The following is a 21,602-nucleotide window of genomic DNA, read 5'->3' on the forward strand; positions in this document are numbered from 1 at the left end:
GGGTGGGTGCGGAGAAGCGGCGGTGCGGGAGGGGCGGGGTGCGATGTCGATGCGGGAGGGGCGCGGTGCGATGGGGACCCCGCAAGAACCAGTCGGTGCAGCAGGAGGAGCCACAAACACAGATCTTTAATGCGATCAGACCGCGAGAGAACAGCACAGTCACGCACAGGCATCCCGCCGCCCCCCGGCCCCGCTCCCCTCACCCACACCGAGGTTACAAAAAACAAGAAACGTGAAACCGCGGAATTCGTTGTAAAAACCGACAGGGAAGGAAGGGGACGGCATGCACGAAGGGGACTGACACCCAGGGAGGGAGCGCGGGATACCGGACCCGAGAGGGGAAGAAGACCCCCACCCCACCACCCCCCCCGGGAGCCCCCGAGCACACCGGGCCCGGTCGCGACACGGAACGCCGCCTACGGCCCGGCGCTGCGCTCACAACTATCGCGACATAACACGGGTGCCACGGAGCCTGTCACAAAGAAAGGTACCGCAGGCTCCTGCCCTCTTCCTGCCCCGGGGGTTCCCTCCATCCTCAGCCACCTCCTGCCCCGGCTCCGGAAACCCTCAGGAAAAGGACTCGCTGAGCCTCCTCTAGAGAAGAAATGACATTTTCCACCCTTTTGTTTTACACCCCGGATCTGATTGATCCAGCAAGGTACTAAACCCAGACTTGAGCTCGTCCCTCTCAGGAACGTGCTCCAGCAGATTTGGTCATCATCACAAGGATGAGGAGCTTCCAGAACAGGCAGATAAGGGCCAAATCTGTGTGTCCTGACTGAGCTGGGGCAGCCAGGCAACGCTCAGAGGCAGAGGTGTAAAAACAAAGGTGGCTGAGCACTAAAAGGTGGGAAAAGAAAAACCAACCCACTTCTGAATTTCTTTTAACATATATAAACAGAAAGAAAAAAAATTCATTAAGTGAGACCCAGCAGGACTGGTGTGCTCACAAGGGTCAGGGTGATTTTTGGAAAGGGCTGAAAGCATTACAAGGTGACAGCAGCTCAGGAACTGCCCTGATGGCCACGTGGGCTGGGGCAGGACAACCACGGCGTGCCAGCCAGCCACCCCCCTGCAGCGACAACCATCCCTCCAGATTTATTTATTCCTACTAGAACAAGATCCTGTTAAAACAGTACGTAACTCTGTGTCTCTACAAACTCACAGCTATCTGCCAAACGATAAAAATCCCAAACTACAAAAGATGGGTTGTATTCAGTAAATATAAATGGGAAATTTAGGCTTTGTGTAGAATGTTTATCAGACTATTTACAGTGCAACACAGATGGCAGAGTTCAGATCTCTCCAGCTTCTCTCTCTTCTGACCTCTTGGAACGAGATTTCCCGTTTGTGCTCTCGTGCCGCCTCTCAGAAGAGCTCTTCTCTTTCCTCTCTCTGTCCCGGGACTTCTCTCTTGAAGATCGATCTCTAGAAGATCTGAAGCACACACCAAACTGTCACTGCAAGCTCAGCAACTAAAAGGCTTTTCAAATACACAAAAGCTTTTCCTAGCAGGGAAGACTCCTCAGCAGTTCCCGGGCCACACTAAGGCACCCGCGCTTTCTTCCTCCTGGGTAGCTCAGCTCTGTGCCTCCTGGGGTGGTTTTCCTCATGCTCTGAGCTGCTGCCTTTCTGCTCAGCTGCTCTGAAACTCAGCTGCATTCTCTGGAGTCGAACACTCGCTCAGCCCTGGGCCTTTTCTCCTTCACACCCTGACAAGCCCTGTCCTTGGCAGCACCCTGGCTTTACAGTCAGGCTGACAGACTCCTCTTCCCAGCCCACGACACGGGCAGATTTTTTTCACAGCCTCCCCAAATGACAGCAGTGCTGTGCTGTGCTGTGCTGGCTCAGCCCACACAGAAAGAAGCAGAGGGCTTCACCTCGGGCCCAACAGAAAAGGCTGTTTGTTTTCCCATGTGATTCCTGCCAGCCTAACAACCATCCAGCCTTCCCAAAGTGCTGATCCCACAGGAGCTCCAGCGACCCGCATCCCTTCAGAAGGGGGTTTCTGCAGACCCCACAGAGCCAGCACATTATGCCTCAGCACACTTGTTCTTCTTTATAGGAATAAGAAAAGGAGCTGGCAGGTACCTCAGAAGTTCCAGCTTTCATTCCTGCCCATTTTAAGGTCTGGCAGTACTGCACAGCTGAGGTATTAAACACCTACAGGTCTCTGTATCCCACAAACCACTTTGCTGTCCTTAAGCTGTGCCATTTAACCAGCAGACAGCATCAGGCTGGTGAGATGAACTCTCCTCTTGTCCCCACAACAATGCCTGCTGCCCTGGGTCCTCCAAGATTTTCTCATCCAGTGACCTCAGACCAGCAGGACCTGACTGCAGGCTCCATGAACTGTTGAGGCAAAGAGAGAAGCTGCACTCTGACAGGGAACAGCTTCTTCTCTTGTTTCTGTTTTATTTTCTTATAACTGATCCTGCTCTCTCCCCAGTTCTCAGTAACTCTGAAGGCTTGCCAGCTAGCCAATCCCCCTGGACAGGCCTCCATGGGCTAATTTCAACGTGTTCAAGGTTTTCAAAGTAATCCCTTACCTGCTCTTTAGTAATAGTTATTACAGGGTCTTCCTCACTTCCTAATTGTCCAAACTTCTTTTCTTTATTTTTCATGTTCAAGACAGATTTAAAAAAGGACTTTAGTATCTCAGCCATTGGAGAATCAACAGTATTTACACCCCCCCTCAATTATCACCAGATTATTTTTTCAGACCATTCTTTCCCTCCCCTTCATCAGGTGTCTTTAAAACCTGACCTTACCCCTTAGCTAAGTGACACGAGACACAACAGCAGGTTTGGTTCTAGTACTGTACTTGAGTGGTGGTGCCCCATCAGGTGAGACAGCACTAAAGCATTCCCCTGGTAATTAGGAGAATTAAAAAGAAAGCCAGATCTAGCTGCAGCAAGCACCTCCTGATGGATTTGTTCCTGGACATAGAAGGGCCGTAAAGAAACACAAAATGATTCCTTTCAGTGTTTCAAATGCTCCTACAGCTGCTTGCCTCATCCCTCCCCTCCACCACAGTGAGCATTTTGCTGAGTTTCAGAAGAGACTTAGAGCCTTTCTGCAGACAAGTGACAGGAGAGTGGTAACACTGCTCCTCCTGGCTGCCTCTTCCCCTCCCTCTAGCACAGATTCCTTAAGAACTGTCTCTCTCCCAACCAGCTGCCTTCTTACCCAAACAGAAGGCCTCCCCCAGGTTCCAGATCATACATTTCCTTCCCCATGCCAGCACCAAGAGAAACTGGGAAGCAGAAGGTAACCATAGAAATGGTTATGTCAAAACTGCCTCTGGGTTACTTGGGGAGGCTCAGTTAGCTCAAGCAGGCCTTTGTGCTGCTGCTTATGTGAGAAAACCAGCAACTTCTTAAGGCTTGGCCCAGCAGATCAGGGAGCCAGCTCCATCTCCTGGACTCCCCTCTCCAGCTGGTATCTCGCTGCCCAGCCAGTGCTCTCATCCACACCCAGCCCCGGGGGAATCCTGCTCTGTCCCGGGAGCTGGCACAGGAGACCGAGCCCCCTGCCACGCTCCTGCTCGCTCTACGGGGCCGGGGGAGCCCCACTCTGAGGCCCAGGACTCCCTTTTCCAGAAGCACGGGTGTCAGGAACACCTACTTGTGTTTTGAACTCCTGTCTCTGGACCCCCGTCGGTGGCCTCTGCTGTGGCTGCGGGAGCGGCTCCGGTGGCGCCGGTGTCGGTCTCGGGACCTGGAGCGCGACTTCCGCCGCTCCCGGGAGCCCGACCTCGAGCGCCTCCTCCTCCTCTCCCGGGAACGTGACCTGCAAAGCACACACACTGCCTCAGACACGGGACATTGGACCTGCATACCTGAGCCCACCCCTCGGCCATTCCCGAGTTTTTTTTTAAAAAAAAAATTAAACCAAAACGCAGAGCGCCGGCGCTTCCCTCTGTCAGCGCTTTCCCTCCCGGCCACGCTCTGCAGCAAATGCCAAGGGGTGAAATGGATTTGCTGGGAAGCTGGAGAGAAAAAGCTCCCAGCATTAACACAGCCACCTGTGGCAAGGCCTAGAGCAGAGCTGACCAACTGTGCCTCATCCAAGAGAGGCCTCTGTCAGCAGGAAAGGCAGAGGTACACAGCAGGTGAAGTGAGGGTACCCGGTATGGCAGCCTGCCTGGAATCTGCCTCCTGACAGTGCTGCACTTTGGAATCAGATTTGTTTGTCTGCTCTAAAAACAAAGCAGAGGATGCCAACGTATATGGCAAGCAGCAGAAAGGAAGGTTTCCAGGCAGGTGACCACTGAGAGGAGGCTGCAAACCACTCAGGTGAGCTCTCCAGAGACGTGGGGGCTCTCTGATCTTAAATCTCTGTATTTTTACATCTGAGGTATTATTTATGTAACACAGCCAATAAAAATATGAAAGTATGTTAGGTATTATAGAGAAAGGCATCAAGGACATTTAGTCCTTAAGTGTGCTCCTTAGCCAGGAGCACACAGCACCCTCTGCCATGACAGGGCCAGCCAGCATTTGCTTCCCAGCCCAATGGGTGACATGAATCTGCAGAGCACTGCTCAGGTGCCTGAGCAGGAATTCCCCTTCCCTTCAGAGAGCAGAAGAAAGGCTGGGGCACTGAGGGAACTCTACTTCAAAAAACTGAGGTCTTTATAAACCTCAGCAGCTACACAGAAGGTGTGAGAACTGCAGGAGAACTGCACACTCACCTCCGACGGTCTCTGTTTCTTGATCCAGACCTAGAAAGAAGAGTCAGGTGAGAGAAGGTACCATGCAGACAGGGTTCAGCAGAACATTCCCCCTGGCAGCCCTTCACAGCAACACCCCAACTAGTAGGTCAGTTAAAATACCAGACTGTCACGAAAAAATTTCATTAGCTTCAATTAGGAGGGCAGGGAGAATTTATCAAAAACTGAAAAACTTCGTAGAAATGCTGATTTTCCACAGGCAGAGCTTCCTGCTGGAACACAGAACCTCCAGAAACCAACTCAGCCTCTGCTAATTAATTACATTTGGTGTCAGAGCCAAGCCACCCCAAAACTTCACACATTGTCTGAACACTCTCATTTTTTGCTTTAATTGAGAATCAGCCATTCTCTCCTCATTTACTGACTGAGAGCCCCATGGGCACTGCTGCATGCAGACTCCCAGGGGCTGTTCCAGGGACACAGCCACACAGCTGTGCTGGCACTGCAGCAGGAGATGCAGCTGAAAGCTACACACAGACAAAACTTTAAAAAGCAACAGAGAAGCAGCCATTTTAATAGCATCATTGTTTAAAACCCTATCTGGATAAGACAAGATTAAAAGACACTGACATTCCTTCACAATGAGATGGGATTGTTCAATCACAGAAGTCAAAGGGGAAAAAAACAAAACCAAGGAAATATCTCCTTTTTCAATCAAGGAAAAATAACCAACACTTAGAAAGGAATTCAGGTGGAAGGACTGTAAACAAGGTGGAGCTCAGGCAAGGTTGGAGTCAGGCACACCAACCACATGCTGAGACAACACACAAGTGGATGGGATGAAGGAAAAGCTGACAAACCAGGAGAGCAAGGCAGGAAGAACCACACAGCTCCCCTTCCATGTAACCCAACCTGACAGAGCAGCAGGACCTCCTGTGGATGCCTGGCAGGCAGCTGAATTTCTCTGGTGGCTGTAATTACTCCAAGTTCTTAATGTTCTTTTCCTCTGCATCACTTTATTCTGAATCACTGGAGCACACCTCCATTCCACAGCCCCTGAAAAGCCTGACTGCCCTTCCACACCCATGATCCAAGCAGGAGTCTGCAGAGTAAACTCTGGATAATCCCTCCCTAGTGCTAGATTTCCAAATTCAGGGAGCATCTGCCCAAACAGCACTCTCCTGAAGAGCCTGGATCAGTGTACAGCAGGAGACAGAAATGACTGCTGTCCAGAGGGTGCCCGAGGGTGCTTTTTTCCCCTCTTCTTTGTCCCCACATCACAGAGGCCTTGTGCTGAGTTCCACAACCTGCTCATGGGTTTTGTCCAACTTATTTCAAAGGAAATCCACTTGGCAGCTCCATCTAAACACTGAGGTCTGCACTTCCAAGCATGCCACCTCTCCACAGAATTTCAGTCTCCAGAGATCACTGGCACCACCAAACAAAGGGCTTGTCTCTGTTTAGCCCTGGGGGTGACAACCCAGTTCTCTCATTGCTATGTGGAAATCACAGTCTAGTTGGCAAATTAGTAATGCCTGTGAGAGGCAGAGTTTTGCAAGCAAGTTTACAGGCTTCCACAGCATGTCACAGTGCCTGTAAGTAACCACAGACTTCTCCAAGCCAAGACATTCTCTTTCTCTGAGTAACCATGGAGATGCTGCACCTGAAGATATCACAAGAAGAGTTAGGAAGGAAATGTGTCTTCTTTGGTCCCTTAAAGTACCAAGCTGTGAGTAAGTCTGAAAGCTGGCAGAAATCACTGATTTGTTCCTAATGGAAAAATACCCCTGTCAGCATGGGGCTGCACAGCTCCCAGCAGGCAAGGTGCAGAGAAATGGACAAATCTGGGCTCTAAGCCTAGTTTTCCCAGTGTCAGAACTATCTTCCTTCTTTGGGTTAAATTCTCATTTTGGAGAGGTAAATGATTTGCCCTCTTCTGTACAGCTGCTCTCCTGCCCAACCTGAAACAAGCTTTTCCTGGGTATCCAAAGAAGAGCAGCAGGATGCCACCCCACAGAGCCAGAGCTGCCCACAGCCCAAGCAGTGCCACACATGGAGCCAGCAAGGACTCAAACTCAGACTGCCAACAAGGCAGTCCTCAAACCCTTCATACTTAAAGCATCAAATTAACATCCAGATGCAGCCTTCAAACCCCCTCATCACCTGCAGCCCTGTATGGGCTACCTGTGAACACAGGAGGCTCCTGGACTCCCAAGAACTGAGGGTTTGTTGACTTTTTTTTTAAAAAAAAAAAAAAAAAAAAAAAAACAAACCACAAAACCAAAACCTCAGGAATGCCACAGAAGGAAGACAGCCAGCATTCCAGAGAGATGCAGACAGCAAAGAGATCCAGAGGACTCCTCCTGAAGGCAACTCTGTTGAGAAATTTTCACACAGAAAGGACCTCCAGGAAGAAGAGGCACCAGGAAGAAGAGGCACCAGGAAGAAGAGGCACCAGATTAGATATGGTCCTAGGATATGGTGAGAGCCTGTGGGCAGCAGATGCTGCTTTCCTGCAGTCCTCAGGTACAAGAACTGAGACTACTTCAAAAACTCCACAAGAGCTGCCAGCTTTCACTCACCGTCTGCCCATCCTCTCCTCTCGTTCTCTCTCCTCTCTCCGTCTCAAACGATCCTGGTTTCTCTTCTCCTGCTTCTCTGCCACTGTTTTCTAGAAAAAAAATTTCACATTGCATTTCAGCCATACAGCAACAGGTCAGAGAGATCCAGAGGGAGACTGCTCAGGTGATAAGACAAAGAACCACCTCAGTGCATGCCATGTGCTAGCTGTGCTCTCTGTCAAGGCTCTCCCTGTCCTCACTTCACCAACACACACCAGAGCAAGAAATGCCACACTTTGAGTGCTTCTGCTCTAAGGGACAAGCTCTGAGGCAAGACACACACACACAGCACACTGAGAGAGTGCCCTTGCCTCACAGCAATGATCAGGCACTGATCCCAACAGAGTGCCTGGTGAATGAGGCACAGGAGCCACAGCTGCTTCTTGAGTAGGCTAAAAGTTTGTTTGTGAGCAAAGGCCAGCACCACAATTTCATGACAAACCCTCCCAGGAAACTTGTAACTGCTTCAGCTACTGAAGATCTTCATCACTGTGTGAAGCTTCAGCTCAAGCACCTCATGAGGAGGCCTGCAAGCAGTCTTCAATAGCCAAAAAACACCCCAAGTGACAAATTTCAGCCTAACCAATGAGAAAGAGCAGTGGTACAGTCGGAAGGATCTACGGGTGACACGACAGCAGTGGTCTGGTCTGACTCATTCTGAGGGTTCTTATTTAGTTACCCACGTGAGGCTTCCCAGCTCCCTGTCTGAAGCTTCAGGGATTCTGCAGTCAGGAATTTCTGGGCTGCTACAAGCACCCTGCATCTCCCACAAAGCCTGTGTCAATTTACTGCTAGCTGAACACCGTCAAGGAGGAGGTTTAAAGGAGACAAGATTACCCTCAGCTGATCCAGTTTCTCACGGATCTGAATGAAACCCAAGTGCAGTTTGCCTCCAAAGTGGTCAGCAAGCCTCCGGTCGTTGTCATGGAGACCCAGATATGCTGAGCAGACCTCACACACACGCAGCTTCTGCTGCTGGAAACTGGAGGCAGGCATGGAATTCCGGTATTCCTCCTGAGGGAGGCAAAAAAACCCCACACAGACAGATGTCAGGGAGCCCTTACACAGCCACAGCCCTCCAGGGAGACCCCTGCAAAGAACTGCCCTGCAGCTTTCAAGGATCATAAAGCCCCCTCCCTATAAAGGAGGTGCTACCCCAACAGCTCCCCCCTGCCAACTGCCTGGTGACAAAGATCCCAGAGGATTAATCCCCCCCCATTCCAGGCAGTTTTCTTCACTAGACAAGTTTCCAAAAAGCTTTTCTTTGTCTGCCACACTGCAGTGGCTGAAACTGCAGGAGGGGCTGCTGGGAACATGGGAACAGAGGTGGGGATGGCAGCCAGGCCACTGCCACACTGCAGAGCAGAACCCAGCCCATACCTCTGCCTCTTTCTTTTTTGCTCGGACTTTCTCCACTTCCATCAGGATCTTCTGAGACTCATCAACATTTCCTTCAGCTCCCAGCTGCTCAGCTTTAGCTAGCAGCTTTCCTATGTCTTCATTCAGCTCGTGTACTTTCTCTGCCTAAAGAGAATGGTTAATTTTTAATAAGACAAACTTGCTAAAGCTGGCAGGACAGCTTTTCCTTTTTCTTTAAAAAAGATCTTTAACAAAAGCAGTCATTGAAAAATGACACTAAATCTCCAAAAGTCAAAGGAATCCCAGCAAAAAGGGATTGATGGGCAAAGTAGAGGCAATGGAGTCACAGGCACATCCCAAAAAGAGAAAGAGGGGACATCATCAGTTCTACTGCAAGCAGTGGACAGGACAGAGTCTGCAAAACCAACTTCAGAAATGTTTTGTATTGTCCTGATGAAGCTCCCACAGAGGAAAAACTTCATGAACATTCATTAAGTGAAAAGACAACAAGCATGGGACAGATTTACTATTCTAAACTATCACATTAACAGAGAACAGTGGCAGGAAGAACCAACACTTCACTGCCCAGCTACAGCAACCTCTCAGAGTTCATGTTTTCTGCTGCCTTGGCCCTCTGAAAACTTCTAAGTTTTCAGGAATGGCCAGGGCAGGGTTGAAGGTGGGTGGCTGCAACCCACTGAGCCCCACTCCTCAGAACCAAGTGTCAGAGAGCACCACTGCTGTGGCATGGCCTGGCAGAGCAAACATTTAATGAGGACAGTACCTTTGCAGACACTTCAGCACTGATCTCCTCCTGTGTCTCAGCCAGACGTTTCTTGGCCAGCTCTGTTCTCCTGTCACACTCTGCAATGAAGGACTCCAGGTGATCCATTGCCTGCACATTCAGACAAAGAACTGTGAATAAAAATGCTCTGTGTGCCCAGCCTAGCTGTGACAGCCAACAACCAGCAGTGTGCTGCCTCCACAGTGCACAAACAGCCTCAAGTACAGATGCCCTGAGTAAAAAACATACTGAGACAGAAAAAGTAAAATGGGATCCCTGCCCCTAAATCTGTCACCTGGAACCTGACACAGCTCCTCTGCCTGTGTCACAACACACAGCAGAGTGCTCTGTGGATGCTGCTCCACACTGGAGCTTCAAAGGCACGAGCACCATGTGCAAAGGCAAAAGCACTGCATTAACATGGAAAAGGGAGACAGAATTGTTCTGTTCCATCACAGAAGGGTAAATCTGGCCAAAGGGAAACCACAGGGCAGAAGGCTTTTAATGTCAGATCCCCTTCTGGGACAGGCCACCAGGTTATAATGACCTAGCAGAGAGCAGGTGTGGGATGGAAGGAATGCCAGGGGAGGCTCCCAGCTGGCTGGGCCACAGGGCTTGCAAGGGCCATAATTACTTTTATAATTTTGAGTCAGGCATTCAGGAAGGGGCTGTATGTTCCTGTAGGAACACCTCAGGCAACAGGGCTGCCGTGCCCACTGAGCTCTGCTCGTCAGCCAAACAGCTCCAAGAGGCACTTTCCACAAAAAGAACACACATTTCCTCCATACTCACATCCAGCTCAAAAAACAGGTCTCTCTCTTTACTTGCAATCTCATAATCTGCTCGCAGAGCCAGGTCATGGATCTTTGTGCACTCTCCCAGGTCCATTCTCTGTTGAAAGGAATAAGGGAAGGCAAGGTGAGAATCCTTCTGTATGGTAACAATCTGCAGATCCTTAACTCTTCCCAACTGGATCATACCAAAACACAGCCCCTTCAGGAAGGACAGGCTCCTGCTAACATCAGCCCATGAAAAACTAGCCAGAAGAACCACATGCTTGCTAGAACCCCTTTTCTGAGTGTTCCTGGAACAAACCACCCCAGAGGTTTTCAGATCAGTCCCACCCCTGCTCTAGGTCACAGCACAGCCTTAGAAACTGCTGGGAGGGAGCTGAGGAAGACACAGCACACTGCAGCTACAGCTCCTGCAACAAGCACCAACTGCAGATGCCTCCTCCAAGGAGGTCCAGCACAGCAAAACATGCAGCTGTGTGCCTGTTCCAAGCAGATCTCTGTCAGGAGGGGCACAAGGAATGTACCAAAGACACCAAACCACAGAGCACAGGCAGAATGCTGCCTGACAAGAACACGGGAGCTGAAGGGAGTTAAAGGCATGGCCAGAAAAGCACAACCCCATGCTCAGCCCCAGCAAACATGTAATTCTACAGCTCACCCCTTCCCACACCCAGCTGTGGCCTGGAATCCTAAAGCCCACCCAGCAAAGCTAACTTCTGCATGTAAGTACACTAATGAGAGACTTCTTGAGAGCATCTGCTCTCCCAGAGAGCCCTGACTTCCATGCTGCCCTTCACTCCTCTTGCAGTCCATGCTCTTTAAATTTGCCTTTTATTTCCCCAGCTTAGTGAACAGCCACATGAACCAAAGTTGATTTTGCTCTCAAAACATGGAAACTGCATTTTGACATCACAGACAGATACCAGAGAACATTTCTCCCAAAGCAGAAAAAGAATATGCCATTTCAAAAGGCAAAATAAGTGTTAGCCACAGTACAGCAAGGACCACCTCATGGCATGAAGGACCACCCCAGCCATCCATCCTCTTCCCTCCCAGTCCCCACAGGTGCTGGGGACAACTGTGTGAAGCAGTGCCTTGGGACAGAGGTTCAGAATGAAGCAGAGCAACTAAAGCAAGCTCTGCCAGGCAATGCTCTGGTTTTCAGCCATTACCTGTGCTATTAGCTTTTTTTTAAACAGAGAGAACAATTCCAGACCATTTGCCACCATTTAGTCTTCCTCATTTTGCTCAGATTTACCAGAAACAGGAGGTCACAGCCAGCAGGCTACAAAAACACTGTACCCAAGAATAGTCCTGCTGAGCTCTCTAATGGCAGGAATTTAATGCCTACAAAAAGGAGCATTGGGTACTTTCAGAGCTTTAATCACATTAATCTTCAGGCAAGCTTCTGCAAAGAATGCTGGCAGCCTACTGTGACTTTACCACAAAAATAACTCTGTGATGTGACTTAAATCTTTTATTCTGGTGGTTATTCTACTGAGATTCCTTTCCAACATGGGGAGAAAACAGTGATATTAGATGTGACTGCCACAGACTGTAAGTATTCCTAGCTGAACTCTTGTTGCAACTGGAGCCACAAGCTCCAGAGAAGGGGCTGCAACCCACAGGTTCAGGAGCTCACGTTATGCTCTGTATTCCTCTTCATAAAAAGAGAAGAACTCCCCCAGCCTCTTCCCCTGGAGGAGAAGGTTCAGGTCCCAGTGGCACAGAAACCTTGAGTCTTGCCTTGTGCCCCTAGAGGTGACCCAGGAGACTTTCACTCCCAGCTCATTAGCTCTTTTGTCTCACAGAACCCCCTCCTCTGAGGGGAGCCTCAAACACTCCCCCTTTTCAGCAGGGATGGTGATTTGCTCCAGTAAACACCCATGGCTGGTTTATAAAACAGGTGTTTCAGACAGGGAACCAGCAGAGCCTGAGTGAAGGTTTAACCCCCCCATACACACAAAGATTTGATGCATTTTGATGCCACTGGTAATTAATCCTGCTCACATTTGCTGAGCAATCCACATTCTGAGGCAGCACAGGTGCTCCCCACTAACCTGCTAACTCCCCACAAGTCTGTTGCCATGAGGGAGGCTCTTTCATAGCAAGCAGAGCTTCTACCCCAGGCAAAAGCAAAACACAGACCCCACAAAGCAATTCTGCAGCCTGCAGACCTCAGCTCACTCAGCTCTCCCAGAGGAGGGGGACACACAATTCCCTGAATGCAATTTCCAAGCTTTGTTCTCCCTGGGCAGCTTTCAGACTCATCTGCCCACTCATTAGTGAAGCTAAAAATTCAGAGGATTTATCATCTGATGCCACCCCTGAGTGTGCTGCAGCACTTCACTGACAGAAACATGTTTCTGATTAGCTGCAGGGGCAACTCAGGGCAGGCCACTGCTGAGCTGGTGACAAGCCCTCTGATAACAGCACAGGGACATATTAAACCCATTTGTGTTCTCCCAAATTTCTCCTCCTTTCCCATGGAGACCAAATAAAAAAATCATTGTAGCTTATCTAGTGGCAACTTCAGACAAGTTTCTGGGGGCAGAGGCTCTTATGGCCAGGAACAAGGGCAAAGCAAAGGTCAGCCCAGCTTCTGCAGCTCTCAGGGATGCTCCAGCCTGGATTCCTTTCCTCACTCCACACCTGAAGGCCAGAGATGGGACTGCCCCACATCCCACTGAGCACAGCTTCCCAAGGGATCAGCTTCCCATGGGATCAGCCTCCCACCAAGGAGTATCTGCACAGGTGAAGGATGCAGCAGGAGCAACACCTCTGGGGGAGGATGCAACATCACCAGCACCAGAAGGCTTGGAGCATCTGTTGGAAGCTTCCCAAAAGATCCCAGGGCCTGATTTCTGCAGTGATGTTCATCCAAAGATGGATGCTGCCCTGTCCAGCTGAGCCTGGCTCACCCACACAGCTCTCCCTGGAACAGAGCCCCAGGGAACCTGCTGGAGGTCAGGAGAGATGCCTGCACCCCCCTACCAAGTGCCATTCTGTGCCAGCTGTGTCAACAGCTAAAATGCTGCTCCTGCTCTGGACATCACATGTCCTTTCAACACAGATCTGTGGCACCAGGAGTTTTTCTGGTGCCTGAGAACCTGCTGACAGGAGTGCAGAGGGCTCCACAACCACTGAAAGGCTACCAGAGGATCATCTGAGTGACTCCTGAGTCTGCCTTCCTGCTCCTGTGTGAGATTTCTGAGCACAAACTCCACAGCAAGGGGGAAGAGACAACTTCCTGCAGCCAAGGAACAACAGAAGCAAGAGAGAAAGATTTCAGCAGGACACTCACAATCTACCTGGACACCTCAGGCTTCCTCCAGGCTTTGGCTCTAGCTCCAGCAGTCAGGCACATCACTTAATTCAACCTCTTTGCCTCACCCTTGACCTCCTCCCTGGGAACATGCCAGGAGGAAGCCTGCATCTCCAAACCATCATTTGGGACCCAAAACCATTGCAGGGTCAGAAGTCAAAGAACAGACCCTGACCATAGTGACCTGCACAGAGGAGGGAGGTGGGCAGAGCAGCTTTGGGATTCTGCAACAGCAGTGAAGTGACACAGAGGCTGGCAGAGCCCTTGCTGGGAAATACACACAAGCTTCAAATTAATAAAAATACAGAGACAGAGACACTGGCATTCAGCTCCCAACCTTCCTCTGAACTGCAGACAAGGAGAAGCTCAGAGCTGAGGCAGCTTTTGATAAAGCCCTTTCAACCTGTGCTGCCCCAGGCCCCTTGTGGCAGGGACCCAGGCAGGAGTGCCAGCCCCCCATCTCCTGCCATGCCCCCCATCTCCTGCCAGCCCCCCCATCTCCTGCCATGCCCCCCCATCTCCTGCCATGCCCCCCCATCTCCTGCCAGCTCCCCCATCTCCTGCCAGCCCCCCCATCTCCTGCCAGCCCCCCCATCTCCTGCCAGCTCCCCCATCTCCTGCCAGCCCCCCATCTCCTGCCAGCTCCCCCATCTCCTGCCAGCTCCCCCATCTCCTGCCAGCCCCCCCATCTCCTGCCAGCCCCCCCATCTCCTGCCAGCCCCCCATCTCCTGCCAGCCCCCCCATCTCCTGCCAGCCCCCCATCTCCTGCCAGCCCCCCCCTGTCAAACCCAGCTCTGGACACAACAACAGGATCTTCACACACCCTGGTTCAGTGGCTGGACACGTGCACTGCCACAGCATTTAGTGTCAAGCAGCAAGGGTAAAGATGGATTTTAAACACCCAGAGTCATCTCCATCCTGCAGCTCTCTTTGTCACAAGAGACATTTGGTGTTTTCTCCTGAAAGCAGGACTGCACCTCTCACTGGGCACTGCAGCAGCAGGTTTGCTTCACTCCCAACACCTCACTGGGTGCTTTTCTCACTGCCTTTTGCTCTCAGGAGGAGCACGTGAGCCAAACCTTTGGAAACTGCTCAGCTGTTTTCAGCAGCAGCCAAGGAGCTGACCCCACTGCTCCAAAAACCAGTCAGGCAGTGACACGCTGCTCCCAGCAACCCAAAGCCAGGCTGAGCTGTGCCCTGGCAGGAGTCAGGAAAAAGGGGAACATCCCACAGCTGGGGAGAGGAGAAGGAAAAGCTCCAAGGACTGAGGATTATTGCAGCTGGCAAGGAAAAACTTGCCAACACGAAGATGCAGCAGGTAGCTGTATGGTCTTACAACCCCCACAGGACAAATTTCAGGCCCTGACTACCCCAAACTGTCACAGGAGAAATAACCTTGCAGTTCAGGTGGGACTGTGAGAGAAAACAACATTTCAGGCAAATTCTGAGAGCTCCTGACTTCAGCAGTTCCACACACAGGTCACAGAAAGCCTCATCTCTGCTAGAAGTTCCCTGTTCCCTGTCTGGCTGCAGAGAATATACTTACTGTTCCAGCCAGGATATCGTGAGGACAGCAATCCAGGAGGTGGCTCTTGCAAACACGATCGTCTGTAAACTTCACCCTTTGTCTGGTTTCATCTCCTGAAATTCATTTGTGGTTTTAAATAAGGAGACATTAGGAAAACCCTGGCCAGAGACAAAAGGCCTCGATACGATCACCTCGCCTCAAGATGCAGATTAAAATACTTGGTGTGCCTGCTCCCCAAAATCACTCAAAAAAAATAAAAATAATCATAAAAAAAAAAAAAAAGGGTAACAGGATATTCTGGAACACTTGTAATTGGCACCAAACACTATTTTAGCATTTACTCATCCAGCACACCATGCTAAACACAGTGCTGGGGAGCCAAGTAGCATCCAAGGCTTGTCATCCACATAAAGAGACAGCACAGCCAGGAGAGGAACAAGGAGGCAGACAGGCTGGCTCACAGCCAAAACCTGCTCTTTTTAATTCTTTTTTTTTTTTTTTTTTCCCTTTTTTACTGTCAGGAAGGGGCAGAAAGTACCAAAACCCCAGGCTCATTCTCCAAGAAGCCAATAACATGGCTACGGATCACCAAGCAGGGCTGTGCTGGGCAGTTTCTAGAGGTGATTGCTAATTGCTCATCTGCTAATTAAGCCGTGGGTCCCTTTGGTCAGAACCTCAGCTGTGCAGGGTGCTTCCCAAGGCCCTGCAGAAGCCCCAGCTCCTCAGTCTCAGTCTGGAACACTCAGCCTGCTTCCCACCCACGTCCCACCCTCCGGAGACATTTTACACTCAGGAGCCACTTAAAACAAGACAATATCAGAAAAGCAAAATAAAATTATAATAATAAAATAAATTTTAAAAGAAACAAAGTTAGTCAATACACACTGCGAGCTCCAACATATACTATACCCATCTGCATTCTTCAAGACCTCAGCTGCAGAATTTTATGCCCACTGCTGAAAAGTTTTAAAGGAAAAGCTTTCTTGCCCACACCTGCAGTAAGGAAGTCAGGGGAATGATACATAAAAGTAAAGGCAAAGTGGCAATGGTATGTGACAATTTTAAAGCTCAGCTGTGTATATGACACAGGCATGTGTAATACTTAAGTATGAATATAGTTTAGGATTCACAAGCATCCAGGAATGATGTTGTGTCTACTGAATTTTTTTTTTTTTTTTTTTCTTTCTAAGCTACACTTTTAAAGTTACTTGTGAGAAAAAAAGCAAACACTTTTTTTTTTTTTTTTTTTTTTGTTATAACAGCTTTAAAAATTGGTTGTGACTCACGGCTCGATGAACATGAGGCTTTTCTGCAACTCCCTTGCAGATTGATGTAGGCAGGCAAAGATACACTGAACCTTTATAAATAAAATAGAGGGGCCACAATTGTTCAGTTTGTATGAAATAAAAATATGGGAAGCAATTCAACAGCAACTCAACACACAACGAAAGAAAAGCACTTATTCACTTACGAAACAAAGTGCAAAGGACCTGACCAGCCCTGCTAACAATGTGCCAGGGGGGGGATTTAAGTGCTCAGCGGGTCGCAGCGGGGAGATAGGAGCCGCGGCGGCCACACGTTTTGCACAGGCTGTCACATTTCTGGTCTCGCACCACAACTACACCGCCCGGCTCCTGCAGGCACACCGACCGACCGACCGACCGACCTACCTACACGCCTCGGGGCTGGGCACCGAGCTGTCCCTGCCGCCTCTCCGGGCCTCCTCCCGGGACTGCCCGCTTTCTAGGGCCGAGGCGGGTTCCTGGCCCGGGCAGGCCCACCCCACCCGGGCTCCCCAGGCGTGCCGAGCTCGCCGGGCCGCCCCGAGGCCCGGGCCCGCTCCGCCGCCACGCCCGGGCGGACGCTCCGTTCCGCTCCGCTCCGCTCGCTCGGCGGCGGGGCCGGGGCCGGGGCCGCGGCGGGGCGGGCTGGGGCTGCGGTTCGGGCCCGCCGCGTCCCCCCGGTGCGGGCGGAGGCCGATCGCGCCGCAGGTCCGGAGCGGGAGGAGGAGGAGGAGGAGGCGGCCGGGCCGGGTCGGACCGGACCAGGCCCCGCGCGGCTGAGGCGGCCGCCAGGCCGCGGCGTTTCCTGCAGGCCCCGCCCGCCCCTACTCACCGTCCCGGGCCGTGCCCATGAGCTGGTCCAGCAGGGCCCGCATCTGGGCCTGGGCCGACATGGCGAACGTGGGGCCGGGCCGCGGGGAGCGGCGGGCGGGAGGGAAGAAGGGAGAGAGGGAGGGAGGGTCCGGGCTGGGCCTGGGCCTGGGCGGCGGCAGCGGCTCCGGCCTCAGCGGCGGCGATGGGAAGGCGCGGGCAGCGCTGGGCGGAAACGGCCCCGCCCGGAACCGAGGGGCATGGCGGGAGCGGTAGTACCGGGGCGGGGCGGGGCGGGGGCGGGGGCGGGGGCGGGAACGGGAACGGGAACGGGAACGGGAACGGGAATGGGAACGGGAACGGGAACCGGAATGGGCGGGGAGGGGTCCGGGCTGGCGGGGCGGGGTTCGGTCTCCTCTCCCAAGCAACAAGTGATAGAGGGAGAGACACCGGGCTGGGGCTGAGCCAGGGGGAGGTTGGATGTTCAGGAACAATTTCTGCCTGGAAAGGGTTGTCAGGGCCTGGCCCAGGCTGCCCAGGGCAGGGCTGGAGTCCCCATCAGAGCCCTGGAGATGTGGGGATGAGGGAGATGGGGTGGGGGTGGCACTGCTGGGTTGGACTCGATGATCTTTCAGGTGTTTTCCAACTCAAACGAGCCTGTGACTCAATGACACATCGTGCCGAGCTGTGCCGAGCTGTGCCAGCCCACACCGAGCCATGCCAAGCAGTACCAAACCACGCTGGGTCATGCCAGGCAGTACCAAACCCTCCCATCCGTGCTGGGCCATGCCAAGCAGAGCCGTGCCGGGCAGTGGCTGCTGGTGCCAGGAGCAGCCCCAGGGTGCCAGGAGCAGCCCCAGGGTGCCTGTGCCTCCTTATCAGCTCCCACCCGCCGTGTTTGCCCAGCCCTGCCCGGGCAGGACAGCGGCTGCTGCCCCGGCTGCTGCTCCCACCCCGGCGTTGCCAGTGTGAGTGTTTGGAGAGGGGACTGGCAGCGCTGCAGGGTGCCCAGGGGGTGGGGTGGGTGGGTGACACTCTCCTGTCAGTGACAGGGGCTGGGGACCCCCTGGTCCACTGACCCCCCCTCCTCAGAGCTCAGGAGAAGGTGCAGGGGGGGTTAGAGGGAGCAGAGTAGGAGCTGTGGTCACCACAACAGCAGGGGAACAGGACAGCTCAGGACAGGGGGCTCTGGTTGTCCCCATAGCCCATGTGCCACCCTCTGAGTGTCCCCAGCACAGGTGGTGATGGAGTCAGTCACTGTGTTAGTCACTCACCATCCCACACCCTCCAGCTGCCACGGGCAGGCTGTCCCATGTCCCCTGGCCATGCTGTGTCCCTGGCCACCCTGTGTGTCCCCAGCCACCCTGAGTGGCCCAGCAGCCCGTGTCCATGCCCCCAGACATGCTCTGTGCTGCCCCAGATGGCTCCTCTGGGGCCAGGACACGGGTGGCACCTATGGCCACAGCCACCTGGGGACAGAAGCTGCTCACAATTGTCACTGTCCTTGCTCACAGAGTGTGGGCCAGCACAGCCACAGGGCCATAGCTGAGACACAGGCACCCCAGCTCTCCATCCACAGTGCAACACTGACATCCTGGGTGCTCTCCCCACCATGGAGCTGCTCCTCACACAGCATGTCCCTGTCTCTCTGCCTGCAAAAGCCACTGTCCCCAAACACCCAGACCCCACCCAGGGGAGCACAGCACCCCAGAGCACCTCTCCCACCAGCCACGCCGCTGGGGCTGTGTCCTGACACCTCAAAAGGTCCCAAACCCCACGGGGATGTGGGGTCTGGGCCCCACGGAGAGCCTCCACCCGCTGCAGCCAGGCTGGCAGTGCCTGTTTGCAGAGGCATCGCTCGATACACAGAATGTTCTTCACAAGATCCCTACTCCAGGAGTCAAAATAGCATGAAATTTAATTTTACACCTATTTGATAAAGCTTGATTTCACCTCCAATCAGCGGGGAGATAAGAGCCCTCGGCACAAGTGCGCGGGCAGTTTGGCAGCTGGGGCTGCCGATTTAATAGGTGAATTTACAGGAACAACACTCGAAAATCCCCTGGCTAGTGAACCATTAAGGTGAGCTCTGCCTTCCGTCCCCACGTCCCTCCCCGCGCCGCTCTCCCGTTGCCGGGTGCTAAAGCAAACCCCGGCTCTGTTTACCGAGTCTACTATTACAATACAGCCACCAAATATTTGCCAGCCAGCAGCTCGCTGCCCTGCTATAAATACTTCAGGCCCAGGTGGAGGGACGGCGAGGGGGAGCAGCGCGGGAGCCTATGCATGGCCGGGCGGCCGCCCCGAGGTGAGTGCCGAGGGAGATGCTGCCCTCCTGCACCCAGGGGTTTCTCCAGGTGAGGATCCGGTGGGACAGGCTGGGAGGCTCCCAGCCCTGGGAGGCTGAGCCCTCGGGCAGCGTGGAGGCAGGATTGGGGGTCCCACGGTGGGCACGGCACAAAGAGGAACGGGTGGTGACTCCAGAGATGGAAATGGTGCTGTCTCGGGCTGGGTGCGGGGCTCAGCTCCGTGGCAGGAGGTGCATTCGTCCCCCGGTGTTTGTCACCTGCCCCAAGACCCTCTCAGGGCCGGGCTGGGGTGATGGCAATGCCAGGCACGTGGCTGGGAATGCCTCACGGCAAGGCAGGGGTGGGGACCCCGGGGCACAGGTAGCATGAGCTACAGAGGGGTCTCACCCGTCTCAGAACAACCCAGCCACAACCAGAGCCCAGCAGGATGGTGCAGGATGGTAGCTGGGTCTGCCACACCACGAGGAAACCTGTGGGGACACTGCACAGGCAGGGCGTGGGCCTGAGCAACCCAAGGACCCGGTGTCCAGGGTGACAGGGACAGCTCAGCCCAGGGTGGCAGAGGATCAGCCCCGTTCACCTCCATGTGCAGCCCCGGGGTGAGAGGGAGCATCCTGCTGCCCCCCAGTTCTGAGGGACATCCCCAGTGCCTCATGGCTCAGGGGGACATCCCCACTGTCCCACTCCCACGACCTGGTGAGGAATGCCCTGCTGCCCCACGTCCCACAGATCAGTGGGAACATCCCTGCTGCCCCAGGTGCCATGACTCGGTGGGGACATCCCTGTTGCCTGATGTCACAAGGTTCAGCGAGGATGTCACCACTGCTCCATGTCCCAGGGCTTGTCAGGATGACCAAGGTCCCAGGGCTCAGTGGGGATGTCCCTGCTGTCCCATGGCTCAAGGCTTTTGCCCTGCTTGCCCCATGTTCCATGTCTTGGTGGGGACATCCCCACCACCCCACAACCCACGGCTTCTGGGGGAGGTCCCCGTGCCCTGCAGCCTCACCATGTCCACGGCACGATGTGACACTGTCCCCCTGCCACCTCGGGGCCAAGTGTCTCAGCAGGTGCTGGGGTGCTGCCACCCTCACCCAGCTGTCCCTGCCCACAGGGTGACGGCGGGGCCCGTAGTGCCCCTGCGTGCTGACATGGCCGCGGGTGTCATCCGACCCCTGCCCGAGCTGCGGATGCCCTCATCCTTCCCGCACAGCCTCCTGCTGCCCGCACGCCCCGAGCCCGACTTCCCCGACCTCCCTGAGGAGGAGGAAGAGGACGAAGAAGAGGAAGAAGAGGAGGAGGAAACGTTGGAGGAGAGCGCGGGCCCGGAGCTGGCTGTGCCCAGCACCCCCGAGACCACCCTGCAGCTCCTCAAGTTTTCGGAGCTCATCAGCTGTGACATCCAGCGCTACTTCGGGCGGCGGGGCCGGGAGGAGCCCAGCACCAGCCGCACCGTGCCCGAGGACTGCGGCTCTCCCCAGCGCGCCCAGGCCCAGCCCGAGGTCCCGGTACCGCCGGGCAGCCCCGGGGCCCGGCTGGGACCGCTGGCCGAGCTCTTCGAGTACGGCGTGCACCGGTGTCTGCCACCCCGGGCGGCCGGCGGCAAAACGCAGCGGCTGGAGAGGAAATACGGGCACATCACCCCCATGCACTGCAGGAAGCTGCCGCCCTCCTTCTGGAGGGAGCCGGGGCCCGGCCCCAGCGGGCTCCTCCACGCCGGCACCCCCGACTTCAGCGACCTCCTGGCACACTGGACGGTGGAGCCGGGGCTGGAGCTGCCGGGCACCGGGCGGGAGCCGCCGCCCGAGCCGGGTCGCTCGGGGCTGGAGGCTGAGCCCTTCCCTGGGCTGTGACCCCACGGTGGCCCCGGGGGCCCCCAGCCTCGCCACGTGCCGCCCGGTTAATGATAAACCCCAGCGGCACCGGTGCCAGCGCCACGGCACCTGGAGCCGCCGGGTCGGAGCCGGTGCTGATGGGACGAGTGAATAAATGACTCCCCGCCAGGCACCGGCGCCTCTGGTGTCCTTTGCCACCCCACCACGCGTGACCGAGGGGCGCCTCGGCTCGTCCCCGCGGGAAGCGCGGTGCGGGCAGGAGCCGGCAGCCCGCCGCGGCC

General features: G+C 54.1%; 2 protein-coding genes across 9 annotated transcripts; one reads left to right on the forward strand and one right to left on the reverse strand.

Annotated features, from left to right (window-relative positions):
- Positions 1-107: 107 nt before the first annotated feature.
- Positions 108-17,326, reverse strand: LUC7L (LUC7 like). 6 transcript variants are annotated; one of them, XM_071760366.1, is made up of 12 exons: positions 16,374-16,434; positions 15,997-16,080; positions 15,106-15,200; positions 10,232-10,330; positions 9,440-9,550; positions 8,677-8,820; positions 8,134-8,310; positions 7,258-7,346; positions 4,697-4,726; positions 3,628-3,792; positions 2,550-2,611; positions 108-1,437 (listed from the first exon to the last, which is right to left on the reverse strand). In XM_071760366.1, the coding sequence occupies exons 2-11, from the start codon at positions 16,004-16,006 to the stop codon at positions 2,584-2,586; spliced, it is 948 nt and encodes a 315-aa protein (XP_071616467.1). In that variant the 5' UTR covers positions 16,007-16,080; positions 16,374-16,434; the 3' UTR covers positions 108-1,437; positions 2,550-2,583. The 6 variants fall into 6 exon arrangements, with proteins under 6 accessions (XP_071616467.1, XP_071616466.1, XP_071616468.1 ...); XM_071760365.1 differs by lacking the exons at positions 15,997-16,080; positions 16,374-16,434 and adding an exon at positions 17,203-17,326; XM_071760367.1 differs by lacking the exons at positions 2,550-2,611; positions 15,997-16,080 and adding an exon at positions 17,203-17,324 and having other exon boundaries at positions 16,374-16,444.
- Positions 17,327-17,335: 9 nt separating this feature from the next.
- On the forward strand, positions 17,336-21,493 carry PERCC1 (proline and glutamate rich with coiled coil 1). 3 transcript variants are annotated; one of them, XM_071760368.1, is made up of 4 exons: positions 17,336-17,452; positions 19,223-19,262; positions 19,369-19,488; positions 20,601-21,493. In XM_071760368.1, the coding sequence occupies exons 3-4, from the start codon at positions 19,463-19,465 to the stop codon at positions 21,337-21,339; spliced, it is 765 nt and encodes a 254-aa protein (XP_071616469.1). In that variant the 5' UTR covers positions 17,336-17,452; positions 19,223-19,262; positions 19,369-19,462; the 3' UTR covers positions 21,340-21,493. The 3 variants fall into 3 exon arrangements, with proteins under 3 accessions (XP_071616469.1, XP_071616471.1, XP_071616470.1); XM_071760369.1 differs by lacking the exon at positions 17,336-17,452 and adding an exon at positions 17,783-18,148; XM_071760370.1 differs by lacking the exon at positions 19,223-19,262 and having other exon boundaries at positions 17,389-17,452.
- Positions 21,494-21,602: the final 109 nt, after the last annotated feature.

The sequence above is a fragment of the Heliangelus exortis genome, chromosome 17 (genome assembly GCF_036169615.1).
Source record: "Heliangelus exortis chromosome 17, bHelExo1.hap1, whole genome shotgun sequence".
In the NCBI taxonomy this organism is placed as follows: domain Eukaryota; kingdom Metazoa; phylum Chordata; class Aves; order Apodiformes; family Trochilidae; genus Heliangelus; species Heliangelus exortis.